Source organism: Musca domestica, unplaced genomic scaffold (genome assembly GCF_030504385.1).
Source record: "Musca domestica strain aabys unplaced genomic scaffold, Musca_domestica.polishedcontigs.V.1.1 26, whole genome shotgun sequence".
Classification (NCBI taxonomy): Eukaryota; Metazoa; Arthropoda; class Insecta; order Diptera; family Muscidae; genus Musca; species Musca domestica.
The window spans coordinates 10403979-10426624 of NW_026712283.1; the positions used below are offsets into that span (position 1 = coordinate 10403979).

Sequence of the window (22646 nt, forward strand, 5' to 3'; positions counted from 1 at the left end):
GCCCCGAAAATTATATTTTTTTAAGATTTTAAGGTTTAATAACAACGCAATCGCACTTACGCACATTTGGAGTTCAAAACTTCGGGAAGTATAGACTTAAACAGGTCAAATTTTAAATTATTTCAAATAGGATCCCAAGGGTACTAACTTTTTATTTAAAACCTATTTACAACTTCTTATATACATACGTTAGGTGTGCTCCCATTATTAATTTTCCACAAAATTGTGATCCCATTGTGCGACACGCAAAATGTGTCCAAACACAAGCAACCAACCAACCAACTGACAGCCAAACTACGACAATGACCAAAAAAAAATCCAACAAAAACAAAGAGGAACGAAAGAAAAGCACTCTTTGACCAAACACAAACTCTGATCAAACTTTGTTTTGGACGTTTCAGTTTTAAATACCGATCGAGACAAAGCGGTCACGCGCCGACTTCAAAACAAATAAAAAAAGAAAGATACCAAAACACCACCGGCAATAACAACAACAAAAATAAAATAAAACTTCATTTGTAAATTACAAAATTTGAAAGAGAATAGAAGAGAAAGAACAAAAAAAGGAATTAGATCCAAAGGGAAAAAACATTCAAATCCAACAGGTGGCTGGCCGGCCAGTATTAAAAACAAATAAATGTAAATAAATTTAAATCTCCTGTTTTTAAAAACAAAACAAAACTGACATTTTTTTATGCAAAGTGAAAAAATTTTCCGGTGTTCAAAGTTGAAGTTTAGAATTGTTCAAAACTTAATTGTTGGTTGTTTTGAATTGTGTTATTTTTGAAAATAAAAAGAAAAACAAAAACTTGGATTAGTAAATTTTGAATTTTTTGCGTGTTACTGTTCTAAAACAACATTGAGTGAAGAAAATAATTAAATTATCGCAATTAACACTAATTTGCGAATACATCTAATTAAAACTGCAAATAAAAAAAAATAATTTTTGCAAACCAACCATTTAAGGGGTGACTTCTTGTGATTAGAAGAAAATGGCAACCAAAGCTCTACAATTCAACTTTATTAAACAGGTAAGCAAGTTCGTAACTTAGAACTGTAGAATGACTGCAAAATTGTGACCCATATTTGGAAAATAATTTCCGAAAATAAGTTTAACTGTAGAAGAAATATAACTTTTATTTTCAATAGGTGTTGAAAATTGTTGTTTCATTCATTTCCATTGTTTTTTCCTACATTTAATTCTTGTTCGTGGGATAATAAATTGGTCAGGGCATTATGTCTTTGTGCAACTGTTTCTAACAGGCAAAAGGAAACGAGCTATACCCATAGTTCCTTTTGAAAATCTGCATAGAATTACATTCGCAGTCGGTTTATGCATGTCCGTCCGTCCGTCTGTCTGTCCATGTATTTTTGTAAACAAAGTACAGGTCGCATATATTGCCCGATCCAAATGAAATTTTGCACAAATTATTTGTTTGGCCCAAGGACAAACCCTACTGAAATTGGAGATAATCGACCAAAATTTAGATATATCTCTCATATATATCTTCGTTCAATTTGCCTTTTATTGTGCACCAAACGTGAATAGTATAGAATTTTGAATTATTCCGAATTAAGCCTGGAAATAAGTAAGCCAAATTTGATCGAAATCGGTTCAGATAAAGCTATAGCTCCCGTATACAGGGTGAGATAAAAAAACTGCAACAAAGTCAAACCCAATGATTTATTTTTTTTTAAATTTTATTAAATGAAAGCAAACAAGTTAAAAAGCAGTAGGTTTGGCCGAGCCGAACTTTGAATACCCTCCACCAGTTGTAACGAATTTGGAAATTTAAAAAAAAAAATCCTTAAAAAATTCTGATAAAATTTTAAAAATACCGAATATAGCCATTATTCGGTGGGTATTGTACCTAAACTCGTCAAAATACCGAATATAGAGAAGTACTGATATATGGGGCCTATACGATGACCTGGACCTGCATAGACAATTTTCTGTCACGGACTGTAGTTCCCATTACGAACTCTAAATACGTAATTTGAAACAATTCTGGTAAATATTGCCACTAATATCATCAAAATACCAAATTTTGGGAGGCTATACGAAGACGTGGACCTGTCATAGACTGTAGTATCCATTACGAATCTCAAATACCAAATTTGAAACAATTCTGGCGAATAATGTCGCTAAAATCATCAAAATACCGAATATAGGGAGGTACCGTTATATGGGGGCTATACGAAGACGTGGACCTGCACAGACTATTTTCTGTTTTAAGCGGTAGTATCTATTTCGAACTTCAGATAGCAAATTTGAAACAATTCCGGTGAATAATGTCGCTAAAATCATCAAAATACGGAATATCGGGAGGTACCGTTATATGGGGGCTATATGAAAACATGGACCTACATGTCCCATTTACGAACTTAACCTGCCTACTAGAAAAAGATACACGTATGCAAAATTTTAGCTTTCTATCTCAATTCGTTCGAGGAACCTCATTTGTTGGGTGGTGTGGTGCCGAGTCCTGTTGGAATGTCCAAGGTTTGCGGCCAAAATGTTTGCCTGTGCAAAGCTTTAACATACCCTCCAGAATATCTTCGCGATAATTTTCTTCTTATCTTGTGGACAATTAATACAAGCGGCTGTTACGGCGGCCCACAACATCACCATGGACGGCGCTTGAGTTCTGGTTGCCCAGCGAAGGTGCACATTTTCAGCTGACCTATTTGGCAAGAAAAGACGATCATTTTGTTTGTTTACAAACTGCTGAAGAACGAATGTTTTCTCATCGGAGAAAACCAAAACCAAATTCGGCAGTTCACCACTTTCGTCCAAGCGAAGCAATTCTTTAGCTCTTTTGAGTCTATTATCTTTCTGTCGCGGTATAAGTTCTTGCACTTTTTTGGAACTTCAATGGCTTTATCCCGAGCTCATTTTTCCATATTTGCCGAATGGAATATTACGATATGTTCAGCTCAGTATCACGGTAACGAGCGATGGTACGAGACAGAAAAGAGTTATTCACATTTAAATGGAGTACTCTACCGATAGCCCCTTGTGGTTTTCCAGCCAAATAAAATATAAAGAAATCACACTATCACGCTTGAATTCCATCACGAATAACTTGTTTTCTGGAAAATTCTCACCAAATGCTTTTGTACGCTTGTAAATAATATAATGAATAATTTTAACAGCTGTCGGATGAGTGGCTTAAAAATGACATCAGTCTGAAGTTGGTTGCAGTTTTTTTCATCTCACCTGGCACGTCGCTATATTTATATCATATTTATTTAGGTCCGATACGATATGGACAATATTTGCCCCTTCTTTCGGAACTTACTCCATAGAGGGTCAACAATTTGAATAATCATAACAGAAGCCATATATATATTTTTACTCTGTTCCAGTACCTGCAATAATCGTCTAGTTTTGCAATTTTCTTCGATATTATAAAGGGAACATCGGGTATCGCAGTAAAAACGTTTACAATCTTGTAGTTCGAGAACAGAACTTTAAATAATCGAACATCTGTTGGCAAAACCGTCTAATATTTTTTAACTTGTTTTTTAAACCCTCCCCTTGGAAAGGAGGTTTTATTAAGTTTGTTTGTACATTCCTAATTATTCATCGTAGACCCCATAAAATATATATATTCATAATCAGTATAAAATTCTAAGTCGATTTATCGAAATCTGTCTGTCTGTCCGTTGAAATCACTATTCGGTATTTTGATGATTTTTGCCACATTTTTCCACGAATTTGTCTAAAAATTGTTATTTGTGGGTCATGACGGGTTCTAGCTTGTATGACGAAAAATGTATGTATATGTCCTCTCGATTTTTTAAATTTTGTTATTGGATTTGTTCAGAACTTGGTATTTGTAGTTCGTAATGGGTTGTAGCTCCAGTGGTGAAACATTGTATGTGTGGGTATAGCCCCCATATAACGGTACCTCCCGAAATTCGATATTTTGATGATCTTTTGCCAAATTTTTCCACGGATTTTTCTAAAAATTGGTATTTGTATTTCATAATGGGTTCTAGACCGTAGGCAGCACATTGAATATTTAGTTCCACGTTTTCCTATAGCGCACATAAAACCAACGATATTCGAAATTGAGATAATCTTAGTCACATTTACCCACATAATTGTTTCAAATTTGGTATTTTAGAAGATTTGATAGATGACAGTCCATGTTCCCTTTACCCTGAGGTGAAGGGTATTAAAATTTCGGCCCGGCCGAACTTAATGTTTTTTAACAAATCCGACCAAAAAATGTATGTTATCGTTGGATTGAAAAGTTAAAATCGAAAATCGACATTTTGTTTATTATATGTTTGTCGAAATGTCGATTTTTTGTTGAGTACAGAAATTAGAACTTCTAAAAATTAGAAAGTAAAAGTTCAAAGCCTGTCTTTAATTGTTCCACATTATGGTTGTGGAGGGTTTATAAATGGATTATATCTATGATGTCCCTACTCGATTTGACGCCTTTAATATAAATTATGTACTTAATGTTTATATATAAAGCCTGACCAAGCACATTAACAATTTATATATTTATTTAAGACATTCAAGTGCTTCTAAATTTGTGTTGGGAATTCAGTTAATTTTTTTCAATTCTTCTACTACTTCCCATGCTTCTGTTGGAGAAAGTAACCAAGTAATTAAGAAATGATTTTAAAATTTAATATTCCCATTTTTGCTTCTTTTTAAATTCCCACAAATTTTCTCCGCAGGTAGCATAATTTTCATTTAATGAAAATTAATGTTTAAGTTACTTTTTTATGAAAATAATTCATGGTCCACTGACATTTTCGGGGGCTATTCACCACCCTTGTTCCAAAAAAGAAAAAAACTAGCATTAAATAAGTAAAAGCAGAGCATCCACCACCAACAACGCTGGTAATTATGGGCAATTTCAACACCTTCAAGTTCATTTGCTCGTAACGCGTGCACTCTAAGCGATTTTAGTTTTTTTTTTTTTTCAAAAGTTATATATTTAATTGGCTAATATTTAAATATTCACTCCAAGGAAGGGGTCACTGACAACTTCCACCAACACCAACAACTATTGTAACCGAAGTTTTTTTTATGATTCATTGTTCCAAATGAAATGATGTTAATGATGATGATGTTCGCCATGGCGATGATCTACATAAAAATAGTCGGAATCATGATTTAAATTTTAAATCAGAGTTTTTCTTGTCTTATGCAAATTATTAATGATAAATACACAGGGTAACAGGAAAACATAAATATTAAGATTAACAAATTTTAAATCTAGGCCTCCAAGGCCATATTTATGAGGCTAATGTTTGTACGTTTACATTTTAACGGATTTAGTAAGCCCCGTGTATTTAAATTACCAATTCCGTTGCATATACGTCCAATAAATCATCATAAGCCCGGAAAAACATCTAATGTAAACATACTATAAGTCTAAGATATTATTTTAATTTTTTTATACCCTCCACCATACAAAGTTGGAGGGTATATTATGTTCGTCATAATATACCCTCCGTTTCTTCTTTAGACCCAGCAAAGTGTATACAGGGTGAGATGAAAAAACTGCAACCAACTTCAACTGCTGTCATACCTTAACCCCTCTTCCGACAGCTATTAAAATTATTCTAGTGACAGATCATTATATTGTCTACAAGCGTACAAAAGCATTTTCGTGAGAATTTTCCAGAAAAAAAGTTATTCGTGATGGAATTCAAGCGTGATAGTTTGATTTCTTTATATTTGGCTGGAAAACCACAAGTGGCTATCGTTCGAACACTCCAGCATTTCAATGTGAATAAATCTTTTGTGTCTCGTATCATCGCTCGTTACCGTGATACTGTAGCGTAGCCCAACGTCAAGGAAGCGGACCGAAGAAAACAGCAACATCAGCAGAAATGGTTCGAAAGGTAAAAAAAACGATTTATCGAAACCCGCGTCGCATTTGCCGAAAAATGGCTCGTGAGCTGATCATATCGCAATATTCCATTCGGCAAATTATTGAAAAACAAGCTCGGGGTAAAACCATTGAAATTCCAGAAAGTGTAAGAACTTTCACCGCAACAGAAAGAAAATAGACTCAAAAGAGCTAAAGACTTGCTTCGCTTGGCCGAAAGTGGTGAACTGCCGAATTTGGGTTTCTCCGATGAGAAAACATTCGTTGTCCAGCAGTTTGCAAACAAACAAACTGATCGTAGTTACTTGCCAAAGCTGTCAACTGAAAATGTGCACCTTCGGTTAGCCAACAGAACTCATGCGCCGACCATGGTGATGGTGTGGGCCGCCAAAACGGCCGATGGTTGCTCTCCGCTCGTATTAATCGGCCGTGGCATCAAAATAATTTTCCAACAGGATTCAGCACCATCGTACTCAGGATGGTTAAAAAATGATTTCCAGCGTACAATGACCACCAAAATCTCCGGATACCAATCCGTTGGACTATTGTGTCTAGAGTATTTTGGAAAGCAAGGTTGGCACTAAAAAATACCAAAATGTCTATCGCCTCAAGCAAGCGCTTCCCCGGAAATGGGCTAAAATACCGCAGAGCAATATTGTGACGGTTTCATTGGCCGTTTAAAGGCCATAATTCGTGCCAAAGGTGACCAATTCGAACAAATATAAAATTATTCTAAAATTTGATGCTATTTCGGACATTTTTTGCGTTCATTCAATTAATTAAAAAAAATGTAAAAATTATGGCGTTTGTCTTTGTTGCAGTTTTTTATCTCACCCTGTATATTCTGGATCAGCGTAAAATTTTAAGACGACCTGCTCGTCTGTTGTAATCACGCTAGAGTCAAAACGAATGAAGACAGAAAGCTAAAATTTTGCACAGATCAGTCTTTTGTCTGCAGACAGGTCAAGTTCGAATATCGGTCCACGATGTCGTATAGCCCCCATATAACGGTGCCCCCCCCCCCCCCCCTTGATATTCGGTATTTTAATGACTTTAGCCGCATTTTTCAATGGAATTTTCTGAAAATCCACATCAGGATTTCCTTCTGAGTACTTTTCCCCCTGGAAGAGAGTTGTACATATCGGTCCGTGGTATCGTATAGCCCCCATACAACGGTTCTCCTCGATATTCGATATTTGGTTGGTTTTAGACACCTTTTTCAATGGAATTGTCTGAAAATCCAAAATAGGAGTTCGTTCGAAGTACTTTGCCCCCTGAAAGAGAATTGTCTATATAGGTCCACGATATTGTATATCCCCCGTATAACGGTACCCGCCGATATTCGGTATTTTGATGATTTTAGCCACCTTTTTCAATGGAATTGCCTAAAGTTCTACAAAAGGAGTTCCTTCTAGGAACTTTATCCCTGGAAGCTAATCGTCTATATAGGTCCACGTTTTTGTATAGCCCCCATACAACAGTACCTCCCGATATTCGCCATTTTCATGATTTTACCCACATTTTTCAATAGAGTTGTCTAAAAATCCACATCAGGGCTTCCTTCTGAGTGCTTAACTCTCTGGAAAAGAATTTTCTATATCGGTCCACGATATCGTATAGACCTAACAAGGGTATCCCCTGATATGCGCTATTTGGATGATTTTAACAACGTTTTTCACTGGAATTGTTTCAAATTTGGTATTTAAAGTTCGTAATGGGAACTACAGCCCATGACCAAAATAACGTATGCAGGTCTACATCTTCGTATAGCCCCCATATAACAATACCTTCCAATATTCTGTGCTTTGCCGGTTTTAAAAACATTATTCATCGGAATTGTTTCGAATTTCGTATTTGAAGTTCGTAATGGGTATTACAGCCTATGACCAAAAATTTCATATGCAGTTCTAACTCTTCGTATAGCCCCCAAAAAACAAAACTTCCAAATATTCGGAATTTTGATAATTTTAAGAAAATTATTTAGCGGAATTGTTTCAAATTTCGTATTTGAAGCTTGTAGTGGGTACTACAACCTAGAACGGAAAATTCTCTATGTCAGTTGTATGTGTCAGCCCACATATAACGGCACGTCCCTTTAATAGGTTATTTGATGATATTAGCGGCATTATTCACCGGAATTGTTTCCAGTTTGATGATATTAGAGACATTTTTTACCGGAATTGTTTCAAGTTCCGTATTTAAAGTTCGTAATTGGTACTACAGCTTATGACAAAAAATACTTATACAGGACCACATCTTCGTATAGCCCTCATATAACAGTCTTCCTCTGAACGGTATTTTTCGACTACATTTTTTGGAAATTTTATATGTTTCTTAAAAATGGTGGAGGGTATTTAAAGTTCGACCCGGCCCCGAACTTAGCTGTTTTTTTACTTGTTTGAGACAATTTTCTTAAATATTTCCCCCGCTTGATTCATTTCATAAATTTGCTTTATATTTTTTAGTTATTTCCTAATATTTCAATCTAATTAAGTACTGACAATTTTACCCAGTGTCGGAACTCTCTACAGGGAATCACTGATTAAAAAAAACATAAACAGCGGAAGTTTACAACATTTTTACAGAAATTAACTTTTCATGTCTGTCTCTTTTCATTGTTGGACATTGTCTCTTTTTGGCCATTAAATACCCCGGCATGGGGTGTTAATGGAAAATTGCCATTGCATGATTTAACCGAAAAAAAAAAAAGAAAATAACGCAGAGCGAGAAAAACCAAATCACGAAAATAGGAAAACACAAATTTTCCAATTTTAGAAATTACCAAAGCCAAAGTGTTTGTAATTGAATATTTTTTTTGGTTTTGTTTTATTGTTTCATTATTTTTTATAGAAAGTTTAAACAATGTATTGTTTTAAAACAACGCTTATTTTATTTTTACGCAATGTTTACATAAACTCTGCACCATTCAAAATGAGTTCAATAAACTAACTATTTTATATTTTGTCTGCTAATTAGTTTAACATAAAACAAAGCAACATTTCAAAACGCCATTCATAATCTATTTGCATTTGAAAGATTTGCAAAAAACCATTCATTTGGAAGTTGAGGTTTTTTTTTTTGTAAGGGGGGTTACTCCCCATTAATTTGGCTGCAAATTTAGTAAGAGGGGGAGAGTTGTTGTATTATACGACAAACACGAGCTTTATACTATTAACCTTTTGACATAGCAACTAAGGGACTTGTAAAAATTTCGAATTATGGAATTAATTTTTAAAAAAGTTAATGCAGAACATGATTCATTTCAGAACAAAGTCTATTAGAGGTTTTCCGATTTTTAGAATATGCGGAACAATAAATATATTATTTGTTTCAATAAAAATTCTTTGATAGCTTTGAACATGTACAGAACATAAGGAGACGAATAAAAAATGCCAGCTGGTTTGTGTCTTGCGTCTTGTTGCCTATGTTGGGCGCCATTTGGCTTTTTTATACTATCAGCAAAATGGCAAGTTTTACCCTCATTATACCCTATGGCTATATATAACATTTGATACAGCCAAAACGTGCCTCATCAAAATAACGGTTTTAGACCCTAGGTCTCTTTGGACCAAATCCGTTTCAGGACATTTGGAGTCCATCTAGCGATTTCCTCCGTCTGTCTGACTGGCTGGAGCGCATGATGACTCTCGAAGGGAGTATCCGATTTGATCCAAACTTGGTACATCGTAATATTATTGTCATACTTAGATCGAGTTGGGAGATGGACAATATCGGTCCACTTCTTCTAGTACCTCCCACACAAAATGTCAAGATTTTCATGCAAAAAATTTTTACTGCACAGAAAGAGAAAGGATAATCCGATTTTGCTCCAACTTTGCAATGCCTAATATTTCCATCAGTGCTACGTCAGGTGCGAAAATGGACAATATCGGTCCACTCCATCAAGTACCTCCCCCACAAAGGGTCAAAATTTTGAATAATTATAACTCTTATAAAATGTGATGTAGGAGTCCGATTGTCTTCATATTACACAAGTCACAATATTTTTATGAATCCAAGGTTTGGTGTTATGGTGGAATTATCGGTCCACTCCTTCTGGTACCTCCCACACAAAATGTCAAGATTTTTATGCAAAACATTTTTACTGCACAGAAAAAGAAAGAATAATCCAATTTTGTTCCAACTTTACAAAGCCTAATATTTTCATCAGAGCTACGTCAGGCGCGAAAATGGACAATATCGGTCCACTCCATCAAGTACCTCCCCCACAAAGGTTCAAAATTTTGAATAATTATAACTCTTATAAAATGTGATGTAAGAGTTCGATTGTCTTCAAATTTCACAGATCCCAACATTTTTATTAACCCAAGGTCTGGTGTTAGGATGGGGTATATCGGTCCACACCTTCTGGTACCTTCCCCACAAATGGTCGAAATTAAAAAAATATACTTTCTGCACAGAAAGAGGAGCAATAATCCCATTTTGCTCCAACTTTGCAAATCCTAATATTTGTATCGGTTCTAGGTCAGGTACAAAAATGGATAATATCGCTCCACTCTATCAAGTGCCTCCCCCACAAAGGGTAAAAATTTAAAATAATTATAACCCTCATAAAATGTGATGTAAGAAGCCGATTGTCTTTAAATTTCACACATCCCAATATTTTTACCAATCCAAGGTCTGGTGTTAAGATGGAATATATCGGTCCACACCTCCTGGTACCTCCCCCACCAAAGATTCAACATTTTCAATATCCATAAAACTCATAAATTGCGAAAATAACATCCGATTCCATTCAGACTTGGTACATCTCAATATTTCCATAAACACCAGATCTGTTATACAGATGGTAGAGATCGAACCATTTCTTCTCTTACCTCCCCAACATAGAGTTCAGAATTTTGAAAAACAAAACGTTTAAAGAAATCGAAATATATATCTCTCTCTCTCTCTCTTCAAATTCCACACATTCAAACATTTTTGCTAACACAAGATCTGTAGTGAAGCTGATATATATCCGCGAACCCCTTCTGGTACCTCACCCACAAAGGGTTGAATGAAAGCAAAAACTGTCGGAAATAGCATCAAATTTTAGAATAAGTTTAGATTTATTCGAATTGGTCATCTTTTGCACGCATTATGGCCTTCAAACGGCCAATGAAACCGTCACACGCTCTGTTGCTCTGCGGTATTTTGGTCCATTCCCGGCGAAACGCTTGCTGGAGGTGATCGACACTTTGGTATTTTTTAGGGTCAACCTTGCTTTCCAACATACTCCAGACAGAGTAGTCCAACGGATTGGTACCCGAAGATTTTGGTGACCATTGTACGCTGGAAATGACGCGAGGAACCTCATTTTCTAACCATTCTTGGGTGGCGTGTGCTGAGTGCGATGTTGCTGAGTCCTGTTGGAATGTTCCAGGTCTGCGGCCAAAATGTTTACGTGCCCTAAACTTTAATGCACCCTCCAGAATATTTTCGCGATAATATTCGGCATCGGCATTTATTCTGATGCCACGGTCGATTAATACAAGCGGAGAGCGACCATCGGCCGTTTTGGCGGCCCACACCATCACCATGGCCGGCGCTTGAGTTCTGGTGGCCAACCGAAGGTGCACATTTTCACCTGACCTCTTTGGCAAGTAAACACGATCATTTTGTTTGTTTACAAACTGCTGGACAACGAATGTTTTCTCATCGGAGGAAACCAAAGTCGACAGTTTACCACTTTCGGCAAAGCGAAGCATCTCTTAACTCTTTTGAGTCTATTTTGTTTATTTTGCGGTGTAAGTTCTTGCACTTTTCGGAATTTCAATGGCTTTACCCCGAGCTCATTTTTCTCATTTCAATATTTGCCGAATGGAATATTGTGATATGTTCAGCTCACGAGCCATTTTTCGGCCACTGCGACGCGGGTTTCGATCAAGTCGCTTCTTTACTTTTCGAACCATTTCTGCTGATGTTGCTGTTTTCTTCCTTTGCTGTCCACTTCCTTGACGTCGAGCGATGGTACGAGACACAAAAGATTTATTCACATTTAAATGGTGGAGTGCTCTACCGATAGCCCCTTGTAGGTTTCCCGTCAAATATAAAGAAATCCCACTATCACGCTTGAATTCCATCACGAATAACTTTTTTTCTGAAAAATTCTCACCAAAATACTTTTGTAACGCTTGTAAACAATATAATGAGCTGTCACTGGAATAATTTTAACAGCTGACGGACGAGTGGCTTAGAAATGACAGCAGTCTAAAGTTGGTTGCAGTTTTTTCATTTCACCCTGTAATTCCATATTTTTAAATTTGGCCGCAAAGATGTATTGAGATGTTTTCTTTATATCAAATTTCTATCACACCAATTCTATAAACACTTTTTCTTTCTCCCATATATTTGGAGTGTGTGCGTGTGTGATAAAACTACCACAGAACCTCAAAGACCAATCGTTTGAAATGAATCATACATTCATCCATCCATCAATCCATCACCTGTTGGTCTTAAAGTAGAAACTGAGACTAAGAAAAACATACACAAAAATTTAGAAAAATAGAGATATTTTTGACTGGAATTTACATGTTAGAGGATATGGAGAACTCAAAAAAAAAAACGAAAAAAAAACTCTCAACAGAGGAAGTGGCTACTGTCGACCGCGATGATGATGTTGATGATACCAGACAGTTCATGTATTCAAAAATTCTTTACGAGCTTGGTTTTTTGTTCTTCTCCAAAGAGAAAGATTTGAAAGTTAATTGAGGTCATTGGGTTGGCTAGCACAAAAAAACAGAACAGTGGCTGGTCTTTGGCGTTCAGATGATGATCGTTAGTTACCTACTGCGTTTGGTTAGTTGGTGGTTGGTATTTCCTCTGTTATGATGGATGTTTGATTGTGGATGGGAGTTTTTTGTGGTTGTTGTTCAATAACGCCTTGCGGTACATTAAGAGGGGAAAGAAAGAATTTCGAAATATCTTCTGAGTGTTAGAGTAAATGATTAAAATTTTAAGAAAATGTTTAGAAATTCGTTCATAGAAATTCAGAGAGAATCCCTTCTTCTGGGTCGCTTATCTGACTATTTCGTACAATGTGTTGGAATAGTTTTTCCTGCTCAATATTCTGTAACTTTGGAACCGATAAATTATTTTTCATAATTTTCCCTTTGGTATTGAAAAAAAAAAAAACGATTTAAAAATACAGGGTGAGATGAAAAAACTGCAACAAACTTCAGACTGCTGTCATTTCTAAGCCTCTCGTCCGACAGCTGTTAAAATTATTCCAGTGAGAGCTCATTATATTGTTTACAAGCGTACAAAAGCATTTTGGTGAGAATTTTCCCGAAAAAAAGTTATTCGTGATGGAATTCAAGCGTGATAGTGTGACTTCTTTATATTTGAGTGAAAAACCACAAGTGGCTATTGTTAGAGCTCTCCAGCATTTAAATGTGAATAAATCTTTTGTGTCTCGTAACATCGCTCGTTACTGTTATACTGGTAGCGTAGACCAACGTTAAGAAAGTGGACGGAAGAAAACAGCAACATCAGCAGAAATGGTTCGAAAAGTAAAGAAGCAACTTGATCGAAACTTGCGTCGCAGTCGCCAAAAATGGCTCGTAAGCTGAACATATCGCAATATTCCATTCGGCAAATATTGCAAAATAAGCTCGGGGTAAAGCCATTGAAATTCCAAAAAGTGCAAGAACTTACACAACAGATTCCGCAACAGAAAGAAAATAGTCTCAAAAGAGCTAACGCATGGCTTCGCTTGGCCGAATGTGTTGAACTGCCGAATTTGGTTTTCTCCGATGAGAAAACATTCGTTGTCCAGCAGTTGGTAAACAAACAAAATGATTGTGTTTACTTGCAAAAGAGGTCAGCTTAAAATGTGCACCTTCGGTTGGCCACCAGAACTCAAGCGATGACCATGGTGATGGTATGGGCCGCCATAACAGCCGATGGTCGCTTTCCGCTCGTATTAATCGACCATGGCATCAGAATAAATGCCAAATATTACCGCGAAAATATTCTGGAGGGTGTATTAAAGCCTTAGGGACGCAAACATTTTGGCCGCAGACCTTGGACATTCCAACAGGAATCAGCACTTGTTTTTTAAAAAAATTTAAATTATTGGCCAAAAAGGCATTGAAAAAAATATTTTTAAAATTCCACGATTGTCGGACAAAAAATAAAAAAAAAAAAAAAACTTTTTTTAAATCCACGATTTTTGGTATTTACAAAAAAATTTTTAAAAATCCACGATTTTTGGTATTGAAAAAACTTTTTTTAAAGTTCATAATTATTGATATTGAAAAACTTTTTTTTTTTTAAATCCACGGTATTGAAAAAACAATAAAAAAGGGTATTGAAAAATATTTTTAAATAATTCACGATTGTTGGTCAAAAAAGGTATTGACAAAATATTTTTAAATAATCCACGATTGTTGGTCAAAAATGGTATTGAAAAAATATTTTTAAAAATTGTACGATTATTGGTCAAAAAAAGGTACTGAAAAAATATTAAAAAAAATTCACTATTGGTCCACAATAATCGGTTATTGGCTGAAAAACATATATTGTCGAAAAAAATATTTTTAAAAAATCAAAATTTTCTGGTCAAAAAATTATTGACAAATAAATTTTTGAAAATTCACGATTATTGATTAAAAGATATATTTTTAAACATTCCAAAATTTTCTTTCAAAAAAGTGTTGAAAAATAATTTTTTTAACAATCCACGATTGTGCACGTATTGAAAAAATATTTTTAAAATTAACAATAACTGAATTAAAAAAATATTTTTAAAATTAACAATAATTGAATTAAAAAAATATTTAAAAAGTCCACGGTTATTAAATTAAAAAAAAATATTTAATAAGTCCACGGTTATTAAATTAAAAAAATATTTGTTTTTACAATCCACAATTACTTAATTTAAAATATATTTTTAAAAATCCTCGATTAATGAAATAAATATATTTTTAAAAATCCACGATTAATGAAATAAATATATTTTTAAAAAATCACGATTATTGAATTGAAAATATATTTTTAAAAAATCACGATTATTGAATTGAAAATATATTTTTAAAAATCCACGATTATTGAATTGAAAATATATTTTTAAAAATCGACGATTATTGAATTCAAAATATATTTTTAAAAATCCACAATTATTAAAAATATATTTTTAAAAATCGACGATTATTGAATTCAAAATATATTTTTAAAAATCCACAATTATTAAAAATATATTTTTTTAAAAATCCACGATTATTGAAATAAATATATATTTTTAAAAATCCACGTTTATTGAATTAAAAATATATTTTTAAAATCCACTATTATTGAATTGAAAATTTATTTTTAAAAATCCACAATTATTAAAAATATATATTTTTTTTTAAATCCTCGATTATTGAATTAAAATGTATTTTTAAAATCCACGATTGTTGATTTAAAAATATATTTTTAAAAATCCACGATATTGGAGGATAAAATATTTTTAAAAATATATACTTACTATTCTTATTACCTTACATAAAATTCAATACAGAAAAATTACATAATTTAACTTCCGCGTATGCGGAATATATATATATATATATATATATATATATATATGCGTATATATGCGTATATATATATATATATATATATATATATATATATATATATATATATATATATATATATATATATATTTTTTTTTTTTTTTTTTTTTTTTTTTTTAAATCCACTGTTATTGAATTAAAAATATATTTTTAAAAATCCACGATTATTGAATTATAATATATTTTTAAAACTCCACGATTGTTGATGGAGGATAAAATATTTTTAAAAATTATTATTACCAAGTAATGTGTAACCTTCCTTTAAATACAATACAGAAACATTACATAATTTATCTTCCGCGTATGATATGTTGGTGTGTAGGTATTTCTCCTACCTTAAAATAAATTAAAAACATTTCCAAAACCCACCACCACCACCTTTTGTCTTAAATTTCTTTGTGCCTCCAACTTTCTATTCTCAGGGAAATTAAAAAAAAAAAAAATATATAATTTATTACTTAATGACCAACCGAAAATTATAGCATTTTATTCAAGAAAAGAATTAAAAATGAGGCGTCTTCCGGCACACCAGCGGATTAAAAAGAAAATTAGAGTGAAAAGAAGAAGGAACAAACAAAAGAAATGAAAACTTAATCACGTCTGACATTGAAAATAAATCTATTTTAAATTTGAGCTTTACGCTGCTGTTGCAACAACAGAAGTTGTTTTTCGTTTTTCTTTTGGTGGATGGTTTTTAGAATGGCCGTGGGAGATAGGAGTCAGTAGCTTCAAACATCAAGCTTAATTACATTGTCTTACTATTGTGAACCAAAGAAGAAGACTTTTTTACATTAACGTAACTTCTTTGATGTTGATTTTAATTTCTTTGATTTGAAACCAATTTGTGTGAAGATGATGAGCAGTAAATATCACCATCGTCATAAAATTCTCAAACTCATTAACCGACAACAAGCATATTTCAAATGATTCGCATAAGAGTATATCAGCCACAGATACCTAAATATAACTTGAAGCTAAACGTGAAGAACGAAGTCAAACACTGTCAACCAGCCAACCCAGCAACCATCCATCCACCCACCCACTCAACCACTCATCATTACCCACCAATCGACAACGAATCAACCATCATCATTCTAATTAATTTCTGTTTGCTTGCTCGACTTGCTTTCCAATGCCAGTGGCTGTAGCTGTAGCGAGCGATAGCAGCTACTCTCATCATCAGCAGCTAGCGATGGGGATCATAAAATTCAAAAAAAAAAAAACACCTTCATAAACAAATTGATAAATTTCTAGGAATGTTTACAGCAGCAACAGCAACATGTTCGAATTGATTGAATACGAAATTGGTATTTGTTTTGGGAATTGCGTCTGCAACGGCGGCAGCGTTGTTGTGCGAAGATAACACGCGGTAAGGAGTTTTATTATTGCCCTGGTAAATTACAGGGAAATTGAGAATTGTGTAAATTTTAATAAAGGCTGTAGTGATAATGGCAATAAAACAAAAATTAATAAAGGGAAGCACAGGAGAGGGCTTATTAAAATTTACAGGGCATTACATCAATGACGAGGACGATCTTCAGCGTGGCATAGAACATAGAAAAAATACTTTTGCAGGTCTTTCATAAAATGGAAATCCTCATAGGATCTGTAGGAAGTCTGCTACCTATGGGAGCCCTGTGGAAGGCCCTCTATTTTTAGACAACACTGAAGAATCTCTCGAAAAGGTTTCATATCTGTTTGAGCATTCCAAACGGATTTCTATTTAGAGGATACCTCTGAAACGTCTGTTTTCTATAGAAGACATGAAAAATGGCTTCTCAAAAGTACCTTCTATTTATAGAAGGCATGGATAATGGATCTTCTAACTATAGAATGGACATTAGAATGGATAATAAAGTAGACAGTCAAAATATGTTATATAAATAAGGGTCTTCTGTCTATAGAATAACTCTTAAGAGTCTACCCTCTATAGAAGACCTCTAAAGAGTACCTCCAAAAAGTTATCAATCCATAAAAGACATTCAAATAACCTTGTATTTATAGGAGATTTTAAAAGGGCCTTTAACAGTAGAAGAGCTCTAAAACGTCTTTGGTCGGATGAAAATATATATAGAAGGCCTGTAAAATATGAAAAAAGATTTGTGAAAGGTCTTCTATATATGAAATAAGGCTAAAAGGTTTCCATCTATTGAAGATTTCCAAAAAGTTATTCATCTGTGAGGTCCTCTCTTCTATCTTAAGAGGATTTCTGGCGGGTCTACTTTCCATAAAAGAAATTGGTTTGTCTATAGTGAAAATCTGAACGAACCCTTAGAAGGCCTCTAGAATATGTTATATATCGGTATAATCTCTAAAAAGTTCTCTTTCTATAAAGGTTTACCAAAATGTCTTCTAACTTAATAATGATTCAAATTTTGATATATTTCTGGAGCAGAAACCCACGCTTAAAATGTTGCAGCTTTAAATTGTGATCTCCACATAGGGAACTTATATTTCATGCACAGGCTATGGATAAATTAACATCAGAATGACAATAGAGCTGAGTTATCTGCAAAAAATTACAGCGGATTGGCACGTCTGAGACATAAACATCTTTTTGAAATTGATTCCATAACAATTTTATAGCCATATCGCCATATAGAGGGTATATATCATTTGATACGGCCAAAACGTTCCTCATCGAAATAGCGCTTTTAGACCCCAGATATCTTTGGACCAAATCCGTTTTAGGACATTTGGAGATCTAGCGATTTCCGTCCGTCCGTCTGCCAGGCTGATGCCCACGATAACTCTCGAAGGGATTATGCGATTTGATCCAAACTTGTTACAGCGTAATATTTTTGTCAAACTTAAATAGATTTCGGGGATGGGCAACATTGGTCCACTTCTGGTACCTCCCCCAAAATAAAAAATATTTTCAAAAAAATATTTATTCTACACAAAAAGAGAAAAAATAATCCGATTTTTCAAATCTTAATATTTGCGTCAGTGCTAGGTCAGGTGTGAAAATGGACAATATCGGTCCACTCCTTCTGGTACCTCCCCCACAAATGGTCGAAATTTTAAACAAAATATTTTTTGCACAGGTAGAGAAACGATAATCCGATTTTGCTCCAACTTTGCAACTCCTAATATTTGCGTCAGTGCTAGGTCAGATGTGAAAATGGACAATATCGGTACACACCATCAAGTACTTCCCCCACAAATGGTCAACATTTTGAATAATTACAACTCTCATAAAATGTGATGTAAGAATCCGATTGTCTTCAAATTTTACACATCCCAATATTCATATTAACACAAGGTCTGATGCTAAGTTGGAATATATCGGTCCACTCCGTCTGGTACCTCCCCACACAAGGTCGAAATTTTCAAAAAAAAAACAACAAAAAATATTTATTCTACACAGAAAGAGAAGCAATATTTCGGTTTTGCTACAACGTTGCAAATCATAATATTTGCGTCCGTGCTAGGTCAGGTGTGAAAGTGGATAATATCGACCCACTCCATCAAGTGCCTCCCCCACAAAGGGTACAAATTTTGAATAATTATAAGTCTTATGAAATGTGATGTTAGAATCCGATTGTCTTAAAATTTCACACATCCCAATTTTTTTGAAAACCAAGATCTGGTGTTAAGATGGAATATATCAATCCACTCCTTCTGGTACCTCCCCCACAAAAGTTTGAACATCCATGAAGCTCATAAAACGCGAAATAAGCATTCGGTTCTCTTCATATTTCCCACATCCCATTATTTCTGCTAACACAAGATTTTCTGTGAAAATGGGATATATCGGTCCACTATTTCCATAACAATGGGTCAAATTTTTGAAGACCATGAGGACCATAAAACGCGAAATTAACATCCGATTCCATTCAGATTTGGTACATCTTAATACTTCCATCAACACAAGATTTTTTATAAATATGGTAGAGATCGGATCATTTCTTCTGGTACCTCCCCCACAAAGGATCAAAGTTTTTAATAACCAAAACGATAATAAAATCCGAAACAAGCATCAGGTTCTCTTTATGTTTCACACATACAAACATATTTGCTAACACAAGAGCTGTTGTGCAGATGGGATATATCGGTCCACTCCTTCTTGTACCTCTCCCTCAAAGGCTCAAAATTTTGAATATCCATGAAGCTCATAAAAAGCAAAATTGACATCCGATTCCATTCAAGACTTGTTACATCCCAATATTTCCATCAACACAAGATCTGTTATAAAGATGGTAGTGATCGGACCATTTCTTTTGTCCCACATAGGGTTCAAGAAAAAAAAAAACACTACGATCAAAGAAAGCGAAATAAGCAATCAACACTCTTCAAATTTCACACATACAAACATTTTTGCCAATACAATATCTGTTTGCAGATGATATATATATCTGTGAACCCTTTCTCGTACCTCACCCAAAAAGGGTCACAATTTTCAATGAGTCGGCTTTTCTTTACAACTTCATATATCTAAATATTTCTCTCAACCAGAAATCTGAGATGAATATGGAATTTATGATTACGCATAGAATTGGATAAAAATATATTATTTTCTTGAAATTTTGCCCATATGAATATTTGTATCTGTATTAGATGAAGTATGACAAGTAAAAAAACATAAAGTTCGGCCTGGCCAAACTTTTAATACCCTCCACCTTAGGGTAAAGGAAACGTTAGAAGAAATGTGACAAAAACATTAAAATGCCGAATATCGGGAGGTATCGTTATGTGGGGGCTATACCAAATCGTGGACCTACACATGCAATGTTTCGCCAAAGGAGCTAGAACCCATTATGACCTACAAATACCAATTTTCAGACAAATCTGTGAAAAAATGTGGCAAAAATCATCAATTTACCGAATATCGGGAGGTACCGTTATATGGGGCCTTTACCAAAACGTGGACCTATAATTACAATGACTCTCCACACGAACTGGGACCCATTATGATCTACAACTACCAATTTTCAGAGAATTTCTTGAAAAAATGTGTCAAAAATCATAAAAATACCGAATATTGGGAGGTACCGTTATATGGGGACTATATCAAAACGTAGACCTATACATACAATGTTTCGCCACACGAACTAGGACCCACATTATGACCCACAAATACCAATTTTTAGATAAATCAGTGAAAAATGTGGCAAAAAAATAAAAGACCGAATATCGGGAGGTACCTTTATATGCGGGCTATACCAAAACGTGGACCTATGCATGCAATGTTTTGCCACACGTACAGGGACCCGTTATGACCTACAAATACCAATTTTCAGACAAATCCGTGAAAAAATGTGGCATAAATCATCAAAATACCGAATATCGGGAGGTACCGTTATATGGGGACTATACCAGAACGTGGACCGATATATCTCATTTTCAATACCAACCATCCTAGACACAATACAAATTGCTCTGCAAAATTTTGGCACTCTACGTCAGATAATGTGGGCTTTATCGTGATTTCAACAGACAGACGGACAGACAGACAGACAGACAGACGGACAGTCAGACGGACATCGTTAAATCGACTTAGAATTTTATGCTGATTATGAATATATATACTTTATGGGGTCTACTACGAATATTTAAGGATGTTACAAACGGAATGACAAAGTTAATATACCCTCCTTTCCAAGGTGGAGGGTATAAAAATGCAATACTTCAGTCGACTAATTTTGGTGCCTGACACACAATTTTAACATTTTTTAAAAAATTATCACAAATCTCATATAAAGTGAAGGAAGTAGTCGATATAGTCCAAACCTGGCACATCGCAATGTGTACATATATCATATTTATTTAGGTCCGATACAAAATAGTAAATATTGATTCTTTCCTTCGGATCCTACGCCATAGATATAAGTTCTTTAGCCCTCTTTATGGATAAACGACATTTTATGCATATGTATGTATATAACAATGTTTATGTGTAATTTATTGATGGAATAAGTTCAATAGAGTTTCGACAAGGAGAAGACAAAGTCTTCTGAAGGTCCTCTGTGGGAAAAGCCTCTATACACCCATTTTTTAAAAATAAGTAATTCTCTTGATCTTCCATAGCCAAAATACTACTTATTGCCCTATAAACATACAACCAAAAACGAAAACAAATGACTTCCAACAACAAAGTGAAAATTAGATCCAATTTCAAACAAAAAAACTATGTCAAACCACATGGAAAAACTATGCCATCCATAATTGCAATTAAATATGTCTTCGGTGACTCATTAAGACCAGATGCACAACAAAAAACAAAACATCATTATATCCCAGAGGCTTGTTCAATTGCGTCTTGGATTTGAAGTCTGGATCTCAGCTTGCCACAATGTGATTGGCAGACAAGCTCTGGCCAAAGAGCAGCCTCTTTTTCATTGCAACAGCAAACAGAAGCTATTAACAACAACAAAAAAACAACTGTCTCGTCTTAAATGATGATCTTTGTCTTCATTAAAATGATTTCAACTTCATTTTTATCGTTTTCAAGTTTAAAAAAAAGATGTTAACACAAAAATTACACATTTTCACTATTTTGTGGTTAAAAAAGAAAAGCTACGAACAATCTATAGACATAGTGACACCTAAAGAGACAGACAAACAAATTATTGCACATACTCACATATGTGCTTACATATGTGTATCCATGTGTGTTCACCGCAAACACCTCTATGAAAGCAATTCATTCATTTCCATGCTTTCTTTGCTTCATGGCTAATTTTCGTATTTTCCATGCCGCCATCAAATGATGGGATGCTGTGCTGCCTCTACCGTTGCGGTGTCATCGATGTTAGTAACGTGGCTTATTCAGATTACATGAAAACCCATAATCAAATGGAGTCCAATGCCAAGAGTCAGACATCCAACACAATCAATTACCAGCATCACCGTTGTAAGTAAATGCCATTAGAAAATTGCCACATTTTGTTGTGGGTTTTTTGAGTGGAAGTGGGGATTATTGGTTTTCAACCGTTTTTGGAGAGAGAAAAAAGAAAATAAAAAAGAGAAAATGTTTTAAATGTGAGCTGCATTAGACATTGAGTGGGAAGATGTTCTGTGGGAATGGGTTTAGATTTCATATCAAACAATTGAAGGTCAACTGAACAATGCAATCTCTTGTTATGATGTGTGCCCTTGCTCGTGTTTGACACCTATAATCACTTGTTATTACAAGTCTCCATTCATGTCTCACAAACACTCCCCCGTTTTAACACACACCGTTTGCTATGAGAACGCCTTCATTGTTTAATATTCTTGG

General features: G+C 34.5%; 1 protein-coding gene across 1 annotated transcript in view; it reads left to right on the forward strand.

The window, feature by feature from the left end:
• The first annotated feature begins 874 nt into the window (after positions 1-874).
• Positions 875-22646, forward strand: part of LOC101893915 (villin-like protein quail) — a 54410-nt gene continuing 32638 nt past the window's right edge. Inside the window, exon 1 of the mRNA XM_011292666.3 lies at positions 875-1031. Within this exon, the coding sequence (XP_011290968.1) occupies positions 993-1031 (39 nt within the window). The 5' untranslated portion in view covers positions 875-992. The remainder of the gene's footprint in view (positions 1032-22646) is intronic.